The sequence below is a fragment of the Mandrillus leucophaeus genome, unplaced genomic scaffold, assembly GCF_000951045.1.
Source record: "Mandrillus leucophaeus isolate KB7577 unplaced genomic scaffold, Mleu.le_1.0 Scaffold25, whole genome shotgun sequence".
NCBI classification, from domain to species: Eukaryota; Metazoa; Chordata; class Mammalia; order Primates; family Cercopithecidae; genus Mandrillus; species Mandrillus leucophaeus.
In genome coordinates, this window is record NW_012102587.1 from 947,468 (window position 1) to 961,442 (window position 13,975).

At 38.1% G+C, this 13,975-nt stretch overlaps 1 protein-coding gene across 1 annotated transcript in view; it reads right to left on the reverse strand.

Moving 5' to 3' along the window:
* Window positions 1-13,975, reverse strand: part of CNTNAP5 (contactin associated protein-like 5) — a 951,880-nt gene that overhangs the window by 746,425 nt on the left and 191,480 nt on the right. The window contains exon 2 of the mRNA XM_011983413.1: window positions 11,447-11,551. Coding sequence (XP_011838803.1) covers window positions 11,447-11,551 — 105 coding nt within the window. The remainder of the gene's footprint in view (window positions 1-11,446; window positions 11,552-13,975) is intronic.

Genomic DNA, 13,975 nt, shown 5'->3' on the forward strand with positions numbered 1-13,975 from the left:
GTTTAGCTTAATAAAGTATTATAGAGTAAAGACTCTCATAACCACTCTGTTCCGGAAATAGATATATGAATGCTTTTCAATCTTTATCTGAATAATGTAATATTTTTCAACCAGTGTGAGCTGGATTCTGTTATTTACACACAGAAGCACACTAATAAAGATACCCCAGAACACTTTCTGATTGCTGTGGATATTTTTGTAGAAAAGATTCATTAGAAGCCAGTCCTTAGCAAAACAAATGATAAAGGTTCTTTGATAAAATCTGGATTTTTAATGCAACATGTTCATTGGCTAGAAAATTAAAGTCAAGACATGATCAACCAATTGCATAGATGAATATAACTGGAATAAACAAGGAGTGAGATACTCAAAAGGAGAAATGAGGAGGGCATCACCACAAAAGAAAAAGTCTTCAAATTGAAAATCTGGAGAAAGATGAACTAAAGGATTATATTAACTCCCATTTTCTGATTCTTTGGCATTTGTTATATGCTACCATTTTCACTTCTCATAGTGCATCCTGTAAACCTTAACTCATCTTTTTAAGGACATGTCCACGATGTTTAACTGAAAGACTTCTTCTAGAGAAGAAGACTCCAGTATCCAACAACATATCCAGTAGACTCCTTCTAACTATTCCTGGTTAGACAAAGAACCACACAATGTTCTAGTTGAACATATCTTATCCCCTCCTAAATGTGACACACATTGAAAACGTTGTAAACTGGCATTGTAAATTGCTGTTGTAAACTGCCAATCACTAGACAAATGTAAGTCACTAATAATCATGCTTTAATTCTATTCTTACAGTTTTGTTACAAGGCTTTAAGTTAAATTCAAAGAACTAATGAATTAAAGAAGCTCTTGTCTCTTTGCAAAATGTTAGAAACATGACAGTGGTGGCTCTCTGCATTTCATGGAGTGCTACTTAGAGGTCATCTCAACCTGGCCCTTCAAAGGAAGTGACTTACAATCAAGAAAAATAGAGTAAAGAATGAAGTACATGGATTTCGCTTCTTTCTTGGAACTTTGTGTGTGTGTGTGTGTGTGTGTGTGTGCGCGCGCGCGCCAAATGGTGATGTTTAAATCTTTGAATTATTAGACAGAAAAAAATTTTCTACAATCCCTTTCCTTCTCCTCCTATGTGGTTTTGCAATTAGCCAACCTGAATAGAGGGCTATCACATTGGATTTGTCTCCATCTGAGACAGGGTCCCAAGGTTCCTATTAAATAGCAGAAGGTTTCTGTCCTGTATCTTTCAATGATCTATAGCTGTCCTAGTAAAAGAGGCCTAGGGCATTGTTTAAATATCCAGGTCAAAGTTAGTTTTTCCCTCAGGCATATTAGGCCACATTGAGATTTTAGGGGCACTCAAAAGGCAAGATATATAGATTTCTCTTTCTTCCTTGATGTCTGAAAATCTTTTCTTTTGGTTAAAATACTGAGAACCCTAGGGGAATACCAAAATTACCTGAGAGCTAATTGTGTCAAGAGCACCTTTATTCAGGCTAAGATCTCATATCAACATCAATAAAGAAATTGATTAATGAGGGGTAGACAGACCTAGATTCAAATTCAAGCCCTACTAAAATTAGCTGTGTAGTTTTGGGCCACTGACTTAACCTCTCTGACACTGTTTCCCCATCTTAAAAAAAATGAGAAAAATACCAGAGTACTAAAGTGATGATAGAAATGAAGAACCAAAGTTTTCGACATGGTTCCTTCTTTTTCTACTCTCTCCTACCCCTAAGATCCAGAGTAAGTCAGTCATAGAGGTGAGAATTGAAAGAACAAAAAGTTCAATGATACTCTAGAATGCTGCATCTCAAATTTCAATTTGCAGATGCACCAGCTGTTAAAGCATGGGTTCTGATCCAGGAGTTCTGGGTCAAAGCCAAGATTCTGCATTTGTAACAAGCTCCTGGTGGATGTCCCATCTTCTACCCACCATACACAATTCGAGTGGGAAGGGAGAGTGTGATGCACCAGAGGAAAGCATAGATTTGCCCCATGCCTGGGGCAGCTAGGACAGGACACAAGAAAGGAAAGGTGCTGAAAAGAGAGAAGGGAGGTTCACAGGGAGAGGGGGTAATCCAGTGACCGATTTCTGCATAGCTTACTGTCTTTTAAAATAGATTAGAGGCTGGGCGCAGGGGCTCATGCCTGTAATCTCAGCACTTTGGGAGGCCAAGGCAGGTGGATCACCTAAGGTCAGGACTTCAAGACCAGCCTGACCAATATGGTGAAACCCCGTCTCTACTAATAATATGAGAATTAGCCGGGCATAGTGGCGTGCACCTGCAGTCCCAGCTACTGAGGAGGCTGAGACAGAAGAATTGCTTCAACTTGGGAGGCAAAGGTTGCAGTGAGCTGAGATCATGCCACAGCATCCCAGCCTGGGTGACAGAGTGAGACTCCATTTCAAAAAACAACAACAACAACAACAACAACAACAAAAAATATATATATATATGCGCGCACGCACGGGCGTGTGTGTGTGTGTGTGTATAAATAAAACAGAGTAGATTAGATCTATATTCTGTGGGGCTTAATAAATCCAGATAGAAGACTTGTGTTGTCTCCAGAGAGCAAACGTTGTAGTGTTGCTTGTGAAATTGGATTCCCAGGATTTTCACCTTGAAATCTGGAACAAGTCCCTAGACAGCTGATATGCTAATTGTGCAAATGAGCCCTGATTTCTGCTCACTCTCAACCCTAATCTCCTCATGGATGGCCTGATGACATCAAGATGAAAACCAACTTCAGAAGACCTTTAGGGTCCTTAGCATTTTGTAACCAGTGCTGCCCAAGGAAGCGGTAAGGAGGGTGGTAAGTGTGCATGGAGTCTGCGCCAAAGCAGGAGGTAAGGATTTTAAACCTTTTTATCCATCCTTGAACCCAGGAAGCTGAAAATGCCTTGACATAAGAAATCAAATTCTCCATGGCAACAAAATTGTCATTCTAGAAACACACAATCTCAACTTACACAGGCAAGCATCTCAAAAAATATACTGAGTGAGGAAGATGGATTAAAATTTCAGGGAACAAATGATAAACATAATTGTTTTCAAACTCTATCTGGGAAAAAAAAAAAAACACACATGCGATAGAAAAATACAAACCTCTCCTCTCATGAGGCCGAAGACGTCTATTTCTATTTTCCTTTTAATCATCTAAAGTAACTTAAATCCTTCCCCCTCATTTTCAAGAAAGCCTAACCCACAACTCCGTGGCTTCATGCTGTACCACCAGCCCCTGTACTTCCTGCTGACAGTAAGTGCTTCTCCGAAGCCCAGCTGACTCTAATACCCAGATCAAAAGCTTTCTGGCCACAAAACAAATCACATTTGACAAAGACTGAACCATCCTAAGCCACAATTATATAGATTGACTTGGCAACCTAAGTTAATGGTGATCTGACCTCCAGCTTAATGTATTTTGTCGTGGTTTTTTTTTTTTTTTTCTTTTTTCCAAAAGTAATTAGTTCTCTTCGTCGCTTTTCATTTTCTTTGTGTGTGATGAGATGAAGGCTGAAGTGTTTGTGGAAGTGAGAGAACAAAAATTCTATTTGGCAAATCCCGTCTATCGATGAGATAGCAGCATGGAGACTATTACAGTTGGGCTTTAACTATTTTTTTTTTTTTTTTTTTGAGACGGAGTCTCGCTCTGTGGCCCAGGCTGGACTGCCGTGGCCGGATCTCAGCTCACTGCAAGCTCCACCTCCCGGGTTCACGCCATTCTCCTGCCTCAGCCTCCCGAGTAGCTGGGACTACAGGTGCTGCCACCACGCCTGGCTAGTTTTTTGTGTTTCTAGTAGAGACGGGGTTTCCCCGTGTTAGCCAGGATGGTCTCGATCTCCTGACCTTGTGATCCGCCCGTCTCGGCCTCCCAAAGTGCTGGGATTACAGGCTTGAGCCACCGCGCCCGGCCGGGCTTTAACTATTAATCCCTGCCTCCTGTGCTGGATTGCCCACACCTTGACTGACACAGCAACACGTACCCGCCAACAGCTGTTTCCGAGGGTATGTTTTCTCTCAGAAATGTTAGTTGGTTATTGATGGAACTCATTAAACTTGGTTTACTCAGGGTTTGGGGAGCTTGTCAGACAACATTTGCCCAGCACGTTTTTCCTTCAGTCTTTATGTAAATGTTTGAGTTGGTCTCTTCTCCTGCTATGGCAAACTGATCAGCTGTGCATACTTTCTTCCTGGGTACGGGGCAGACGTGTGTCTACCTGAGTTCTGAGTACACGTGGGGGTAAAGTGTTGCCTCGTCATTTATGTTCAGTGTTTGCCAAGGTTTCATATAATGATCAAGGGACTCAGCAATTTTCAGTGGTGCCCAAAATCTCCCAGGGGAGCTCGTCAGTGTGAAATAGTTCAGCAGTGATGAGGTACAAGGATATTATTGAGTACACTCTATCCTTTTGAGGGGGATTTGATGCTCTGAAAGTCATGGGTTTTACCATTTAAATTTTATCTTGAGTGGGATGCCCAGTGAGATACCAGGATGTTCCTTGACAAGAGTGTTGGAAGAGTGAACAGTGTAGAGTAGGAGAAGTTCACTAATTACAGTGATAAATAAACCAGTGAATAAATGTGTGTTAAGAAAACACTATCTAAAGCTTTGAAATCGTAAGAAAATATAGTATGATCTTTCAACATCATCTTGGAGCAATTTTAAACACATCCACTTAACAATTATTTAATTCTCCAGAAAAACACACCTGTCATTGGGTTTGGCTAGTTTCTGGGTGAGGTAGAGTTTACGTACTGTGAAGTTGTCACATGCTAATTTATAAATGTGTGTCCAATAGAGAAGATATAACCCCCGAGTTTTATAACCCTGTAAGACATTGTGATGGTTAGTATTAGGTGTCAAGTGGACTGGGTTAAGGGACATCCAGACAGCTGGTAAAGTGTTATTTTTGGTTGTATCTGTGAGGGTGTTTATGGAAAATATTGACATTTGAATCAGTAGAAAGATTCACCCTCACCAATGTGAGCAGACACGATCCAATCCACTGAGGGACCAGATAGAACAAAAAGGCAGAGGAAAAGTGAATTTCTCTCTCTCTCTCTCCTGGGGCTGGAATATTCATCTTCTTTTGCTCCTGGACATCAGAACTCCAGCCTCTTGGGTCTTTGGGCTCTGGGACTGATACCAGTGGTTCCCTAATTTCTCAGACCTTGGACCTCAGATGGAGGGTCACAACATTAGTTCCCCTAGTTCTCAGATCTTTGGACTCACACTGAATTACACCACTAGTCTCCCTCTTCTCCAGCTTACAGACAGCATATCGTGGGGCTTCTTGGCCTCCATAATCATGTAAGCCCATTTTCGTAATAAATAATTTCATATATATGTGTATATGTATACACGTGAGTGTATATGTGTGTGTGTGTGTGTGTGTATCCCATTGGTTCTGTTTCTCTGGAGAATCTTGACTAATACATACATTAACTAGTTTTGTATCTGCCTAGCAATTTCATTCCAATATTATTTTCTTCTACCTCCCCCTAACGTCACCAAATGTCTCTGAATATGCAGTTCCCAAAAATACTCTTTGAATTAGCTTTACCATTTTACTGGTTCTTGCCTTAATATGTTTAATACACACACACACACACACATATACACACACACACACGATGTGCTGAGTTTATATCTGTATTAGAGCTATGAGTTTATATTTGTATGAGAGCTATGTTTTTAACTTATTGAAAATTATACTTTGACAAGTCTTTATTGCTCACCTATTTTAAACTATTACCTGGGGATTAAGATGGCACATATATATCTTAGTACCTACTCTTTAAGAGTTTAAATGTAATTCTGAACACATGTTTGTGTTTGTGAGTGTGTGTGAGGTAGAGAGAGAGTGTGTGTGTAAAATCTGGTGTTTGAACATTTAGAAGGGGAGGGATTTGGTGTTGAGTGGTAGAGCTGAAGGAGGCAGGTTCACCATACCCTCTTGGAAAAGAGAATAGAATGAGGCTAAATAAAGCAGGCCATTGTGACTGCATCTATTAGCAAATATGTTAGGGAGGAGAACGTGCTGGAAGTTGAAGTGTTGAGGCAGAATATTATAAAATACGGCCCAGTGTATTGAGCAAGGCAGAGTGGAGAAACAACCAGCACACTCAAAGTGATTGCTCATCGCTTTCCAAAGTAAATGATACTTTTTTGGATATGACACTGCTCTAACTTGAATGTTTGTCCTGTGAAACTCATTTTGTCAGCTGTGAACAACTCATGTCACCTATGAATCAGAAATCACAATGACATCTACATAAAGTGCTCACCTCTTAAGGGTGCAGCCCTTAAGAGGTGATTGATTAGCTCATGAGTATTCTGACCTCATGAATAGATTAATTCATTTGCTAATTAATGGATTAATGATTTGATGGATTAATGGGTTGTCATGGGAGTGGGACTGATGGCTTTATAAGATGAAGAAGAGGGACCTGAGCTGGCATGTTAGAGCACTCAGCCACCTTGCTGTATGATGCCCTGTGCTGTCTCAAGACTCTGCAGAGTCCCCGTAAGCAAGAGGACCCTGACCAAATCTGGCCCCCTTGACCTTGGATTTCTCAACTTCTATCACTGTAAGAAATATATTTCTTTTCTTCGTAAAGTACCCGGTTTTAGCTATTCTTATATAAGAAACTGAAATGGGCTAAGATATCTAAAGCACAGACAACGAAGCCAAAAATGAACAAGTGGGACTATATCAAACTAAAAACCTTCTGTACAAAAAAGAAAAAGCATTTAAATAATTCAGGGCAACCTATAAAATTGAAGAAAATATTTGCAAACCGAGTATCTCGTAAGGGGTTAATATCCAAACATTTAAAGAACAAGTACAACTCAGTAGCAAAGAAACAACCCAATTTAAAACGATGAGCAAAAAATGAGCAAAAGACTACATTGACATTTTTCCAAGGAAGGCATACAAATGACCAACAGGTGCACAGAAACATGCTGAACACCGCTAATCAATCAGGAAAATAGAAATCAAAACCACCATGAGATGTCACCTCACACTCATTAGGCTGGCTCTTACAAAGAAGGAGATAAGTGTTGGTGAGGAGGTAGAGAAAACAGAACTCTTTTACACTGTTGTTGGGAATGTAAATCAGTATAGTTATTATAAAAAACGGTATGGAGGTTTCTAAAAAAATTGAAACTACTATAAAATCCAGTAATACCACTACTTTGTATACATCCGAAGGAAATGAAATCAGTATCTGAAAGAGATATCTGCAATCCAATGTTCATTGCAGCATTAGTCATAGCAGCCAAGATACGGAAGCGACCTTAAGTGTTTCCTGATCAATAAAGGGATAAAAAATGTGGCATATATACAGTGGAATATTATTCATCCATAAAAAAGAAAACCTGCCACTTGCAACATCATAGATGAGCCTAGTGGGCATTGTATGAAGTGAAATGATCGAGGCACAGAAAGACAAATACTGCATTATCTCACTTATATGAGGAATCTGAAAAAAGTGGAACTCAGAAAAGTAGAGAGTAGAACAGTGGTTGCCAGGGACTGGGGTGTGAGGAAAATGGAGAAATGCTGGTCAAGGTACAAACCTGCGCTTGTGAAATGAGTACATTCTCTGGATATAATTGTACAGCACGGTGACTATAGTTAATAATACTCTATTGTATGCTTGACATTTGCTAAGAGTAGATCTTGTGTTCTCATCACAAAATAAGGAAAAGGATACCTATATGAGGTGATGGATGTGTTAACTAATTTGATTGTGGTAATTATTTCAAAATGCATACATATATCAAATCATCACTTTGTACACTGTAAATGTATACAGTTTTGTTTGTCAATTATACTGCGATCACATAGGAGGGAGGGAAGTAAGTGAACTATTAAAAATGACACACAGCTTTCCCTGTCTAAAACACTGAAGTTATTCTGGCTTTCTGGGCAGGACAGTGTTGTGGTGCTGTGGCCAATAACATGGCCATGGGATTCAGATCACTTAGGGGAAAGCCTGGCCTGGCCATTGCTTTCGTCTCTGTGTCACCTATGAATCAGAGATCACAATGACATCTACATAAAGGGTAGTTGTGAGTATAGAATTGGTGTACCTTCAGGGCTCGGGACAGTGAGGGCTCATAGGAAGTGCTCAATATAGTGGTGTTATGATTTTCAGTTGTGTGCTGCCAGGCATCAGCTTACAACCGGGGGAAGAGGACGGGTGTAATTCTTAGGCACGCAATCTCACCATCCAGAGAGATGCTCCTTTACATCTGCACCTATATTGGAGAGCATCTGAGATTTCAAACCATGTGGTACAATTCGCTCTTTTGGATATATTTCACGTCTTTTCTTTGTAAAACAAAAGAGAAGTTTTAAAGGAAGACACGTTAAAAGGGAGTGTTCATTGAGACAATGTTATAATTGCTTCTAAGCCATGTCAGTGGATAGACAGGACGTAAGTTTGGTCTTAAAAGGAAGAAAATCAATCAGTACTTTATACTGATATTTCCAATATAAACAAAAATTATAAGTTTTCTTCTTAACTTTCTAAATTTTATATTTTTCCACTAATGAAACAAAATCTGTTCTTAATAGCATTAATATAATGACTTTCAAGTTTTATCTTAATATTTCTGTATACCACACATGTATATATTTGTACATGATTGTATATGCATGTATATGTTACTGTATCCATCTATATAAACATATATATTCATCCTACTACATATGAATATATTTATATAACCAACCATGTATATATCCACCTCTTTCTATATGAGAGACTTTGACGGCATATATTCAACTACATATGTGTGTGTATATGTATACATTTTACTCTATATATTATATACACATATATATCACATATACATGGTTTATTATAGTATACATAGATATCTGGACATATTTAACAACATAATTATATTGATATTATTACTAATGACAAATGTTAGCTGTCGATCAGTTTGCAATTGTATGGTAATGGTATTATCCATGTCAACTCTTTATGAATACTGTTTGTGCCTATTTGTGCCAACTGTGTGTCAAGGATCTAGAACAGTGCCTGACAAATACTAGGCACTCAATAATTATTAATAGAAGGATTTTTTACTCATTAATTCCTTCAATGTAGCAATTTGCAACTCTTGCTCCATTTTAGAATCACCTGGAAAGCTTTTATTTATTCACACTATCAATATCCTTGCTTGGGTCCCATCCAAGGCAATTAATTCAGAATATGCGATGAAATGGGCTCAGGCAATGCTCCCTGTAAAACTCTCTAGGTGATTCAAATGCACAGCCCTGGGATGAGAACCACTGATCTCATATCTCCCTGAGCCAGCGTTTAATTCCTGCTGAGGGCCATGGTTGGGACTCGGTGAGTAAAGGAGAGGCTGTCCCCTTGGGCGTCTTGGAATACGCACTAGAGGATGAGTTCTAGGTCAGTGCATCCCAACTGTATCACTATGTCTTCTGCTTGGCCTTCCTAATTTCGACTCTTGTTGGGAAACCGAAGAAAAATGAACCTTTCTGTACCCTCATGCTAGCCTTGGATTCAGGCACTCAAATTCCCCGGTGAGCAGAACAATTATAATAAGTTGGAGCAGAGACACTTGTACTCACTCAATATCTGTGTCAGGGAGAGATGTGGCCTGTGATCAGACCCATACTTTCCCCCAGAAACTGCCCAGGAGCTATTAGGCAGTAATTGCTTTCTGCTGCCACACAATTTGGGTGGGATTGAGACAAATCCTTTCTCTGGAAGCTCTGTTGGAAACCGCGTTAAATTCTGCCAACCTGTGTTTCTTCCTGAAATGGAAAGTGGGCTTCCTGCTCCATGTCAGTTCTCTACCCTGCTGTAAGAAAGATATTTTGGATATGCAAGTCTGGTCTTAATCTGCACATAATGTTGCAAGGCAGACATCCCTGGGCCACTTTACAGATAAAAAACTGAGGTCGGGAGAGGTAAGTGATTTGTATACTGTCAGAGAGTTTCTAAGTGGCATAGCCCGCATTTGGACTGTGGTTGATTGATTAGTTTTTAACTTTCTCTTCTTGCTGCTACATCCCTTTTCAATCTGTACTAGTCAAGCAATTTGTTAACGGGATTAAGAGAAACGCGAACTTTGAATTCGGACAACTTAGGTTTGAATCCAAGCATTTCCCCTTTCTAGTTTTGCTGTCTTGGGAAACTGATGCCTCAGGAACCCTATCTGAAGGTAAAAGGTAATAATGCTTACAACAGCTTTGTGAGGACTACATATCATAATAAAACTAAAATGCCTAATCAAATTTTTGGCACAGAATATTCAGCAAAGGACATTATTACAAAATTTTAATTGAAATTTTCCTGTTGAATCTTTGGCCATTCTTTTGTTTTTAGAATATTATTCTTAAACAGCTTTCTCAACAAAACAGTGACACTTGCTAACTTTTAAATTACGAATTCCATTTTAATAGAAAACTGGTGAAATGAGGTACAAGACAAACAACAAACAAACATACAAGCAAAAACTATAAATCAATCTCACTAATAATGGATATTAAAATTATAAATTAAAATGTTAACAAATTGAATTATTTAGCATGTAAAAAAAAAAAAAAAAACAACCAATTAGAACTTATTCCAGAATGCAAAGATGGTTCAATGTTGCAAAAACCTACTAAAGTAACCTACTTAAGATATCAACGGAAAATATAGTCAAAATTAAATAATATAAACTCTAATAGATCAGTAGCTCTCTTTAAATTGCATACATGCTTTTCGTGACCTAGAAAAAGTTTATAATATTCAGTAGATATTAAAATATTATCAGATATCCAAAAAGTTCTTAAAAATTGAAATAATTCAAATCTTTTTCAGTATTTATCTACCTATGCATCTATGCATTATAAAAGTCAGCATCTAAATCTGACTAAAACATATCTGCCTAGATATCCAACGTCATATTTGTTAACAACATTTCATATGAGAGATTAGTTAAGGGCCTGCTCTTACTTCCCACAGATTTTAAAGATACAAACCATATACTTAACCACAGTTATTTCTAGCTGGTAGAATAACAGATTGTTTATCTTTTCTTACTTTTAATTAATAGTATTTTTGTATTTTAAAAATCAGCAATATTAATTTTCAAGGAAAATTAAAGTTATTGAAAGCAAATGCTTTTTATAAAGTAATTTTGACAAAGACCTCTTGTGATAATCAAAAAAGGATATTATGGTTTGGGTGAACACAAGTCAGCATACTTTGAATGACTATTATGCTATGGAAGTATGCTTACATTAGATTTTCATTCCTCTCCTCCTAAATCTTTTCCTGAGGACTGCCATTGGACATGATTTCAGTGTTCGAGAGTGCTCACTTTCCTCCATCTACCCACCGTGTAGTTATTCAGTGCTTGGCATTAGGATTTCAGTCAGCCTACTTACCAACTCTCCAGTTGAGTTGAGCTGGGCTATGAGTGCCAGTGAGATCTGAGGAACTGGAAAAAGCCATTGGAGAGAGCAGGGATGCTAGTGGATCATCACAGTTATCTATAATGATAGGAGGAGAGAGGGAGAGAGACCAGATTCTATTAGCAAGAAATATTCCATGAGAAGAGAAGTTGAGAAATTAACTACCATCATTTATTAACCATCTGCTCTGAACAAGGTCAGGTACTCCCTGTTTCCATATGTTACTGCATCTACTCCTCACAGCACCCCTGAAGGACAGGTCTGGGTTTCTTTCCAGATGGGGAAAATTAAGTTTAAAAATGGCAAGTAGATTGTCCAAGGTCTCAATGCTAGAAAACAGTGCAGCAAGAATTCTCACCCAGATTTTTCTGATTCAAAAACCCAACTAGTTACATTTCTTTAATAAGCCACTGGAGCAAAGCCTTAAATTATTGCTATCAAGATTATTCTATAAGAAGAGAGATGATTAAAAGGGGAAACACTGTTTGACTATTCTCCCATCTTCAGTCCCTAAGAGCTCCCATAATAATTGTGTCTAGAGGAGTAAGATAATTTAAAATTCCCAGTTGTATGAAAGTCTTCAGAAAACAGTTTACTCATTCTAAGAACTTATTTCTACTCCATGAAGCAGTAGTGAATAGTCCTTGATCTTGTATATTGTGAATCTGATATTTACTTCAACAGCTATGCTTTCAACCTATCCTAAATATTGAAAGTATTCTTTCTAAGGATTCTTTGATGATGTCCAAATGTGGGAGAGGATGGGGCCAAGAGCAAAGATGCTTGTCTTAACAAGGTAGATATACCCCTCTGGGTTGACACTGATGTACTGACCAGTCAATCTCATGGAGAGGAACTGCTCTTCACTCTTAGTATATTGTTGCCATGGTTGGAATTTTTGTCATTCCCAAAACTCATGATGAGGTCTAATGTCATTGTAACAATATTAAGAGGTGGGGCCTTTCAGAGATGATTAGGCCATGAGGGTTCCACCCTCACTGGGTTAGGTTTACTGCCCTAATAAAAGAGCTTTCAGGAGTGGGTTCTCTCTCTCATTCTCTTGCCTTCTGCCATGTGACGATGCAACAAGAGAGCTCTCACCAGATGCCAGAACCTTGATATTCAACTTCCCAGCCTTTAGAACTGTAAGCCAATAAATTTCTGTCCCTTATAAATTGCTCAGTCTCAGGCATTCTGTTATAGCAATACAAAATGGCCTAAGACAATTGGTCATCTAAGTCTTTTGTAATAATTCACTTATCTCTTTGTATTTTCCATTGGGTGATACACACTTTGTGGGACCCTAGCAAAGAATCTGATATATAACAAACCTTTGATAAAGGTTTGTTGAAAGAATGGGATTGTGAGCTAATGAAATAAGAAAGGAAAGAATGGAAGGCAGGATTGAGCAGTCAATCAACCAGCCAATTAATCAGCATAATATTACCAACATTCTTTTCCTATTTTTTGTCTTGTACACATTTAATTTTATAGGACATTGAACAACGACTTCATGAAATCTAGACATACCTCATGCAAAACAAATTTAAAATGTGCCATTTAGTTTGAAAGTAAACATCATGGTAGTAAAGGCTCTCAGGAAGAATTGGTTTGATTTCCTTTGTTTTTTTTTAAAGAACATTTACATAGGATTAAGCTTGTTTATTCAGCAAATTCTTAGAGAGCAGTATTTTAGCTAATTGCAGAAAAATTAATTAGAAACATAAGGATTAAATTATTGTTCATTAGGTGTGTTAAAAAATCAACTGGCAAAGTGTATTTTGAGTTTTTCCCAAATACAAATGTTGAGAAATATTTTGAGGTGTTTGACAAATACAAAACCGAGCCAGATCCTCACTGAAGAAGAATAACATAAAAATCGCAGATATGGTTTCTCTGCAGTTACGGTCTTTTGGCGAATAGAAAGCAGATCAGGACCATTTTACCTCTGGCAGAAGATGCAGGTGACAGAAGGTGCATATACACCTCAAAGCACTTGTTTAAAGGCACACATTTGTTGCATTATTTATATATTAGAAAACAATATATAATAATCACTTATTAAATTATATTCAACATAATGCAGATCTTGCATATGTGTATGCCTGGTTTGTCATCAAGAAGCCTCAGGTGAACGTAGAAAAAAAAGCGAGCCCCATAGAAACATACAAACCACACACACACACAAACACACACATAGGCCTTAAGCATCAAGACGGTATCTACATTCACAGGAGCCTTCTAAGCCTCACCCATCCAGATGTGTAGGTATAACCATCCTCCTGTTTCAGGCAACACTCTCTCCACCACTTAACAAGAAATCACAGCTTTTCTGACACCCACTTCCACAGGAAAGTTGTAGCTCTTTTTAAGGTAAAGTATTATAGCTATTGTATGTAATGGTTATGTATTTATTAGACATTTAGCATGTATACAACTCTTCTACTACTTTTATTAGGTTTTTATAGTCTTTTATGTGTGACTGATGAAATTTTTGAGTAT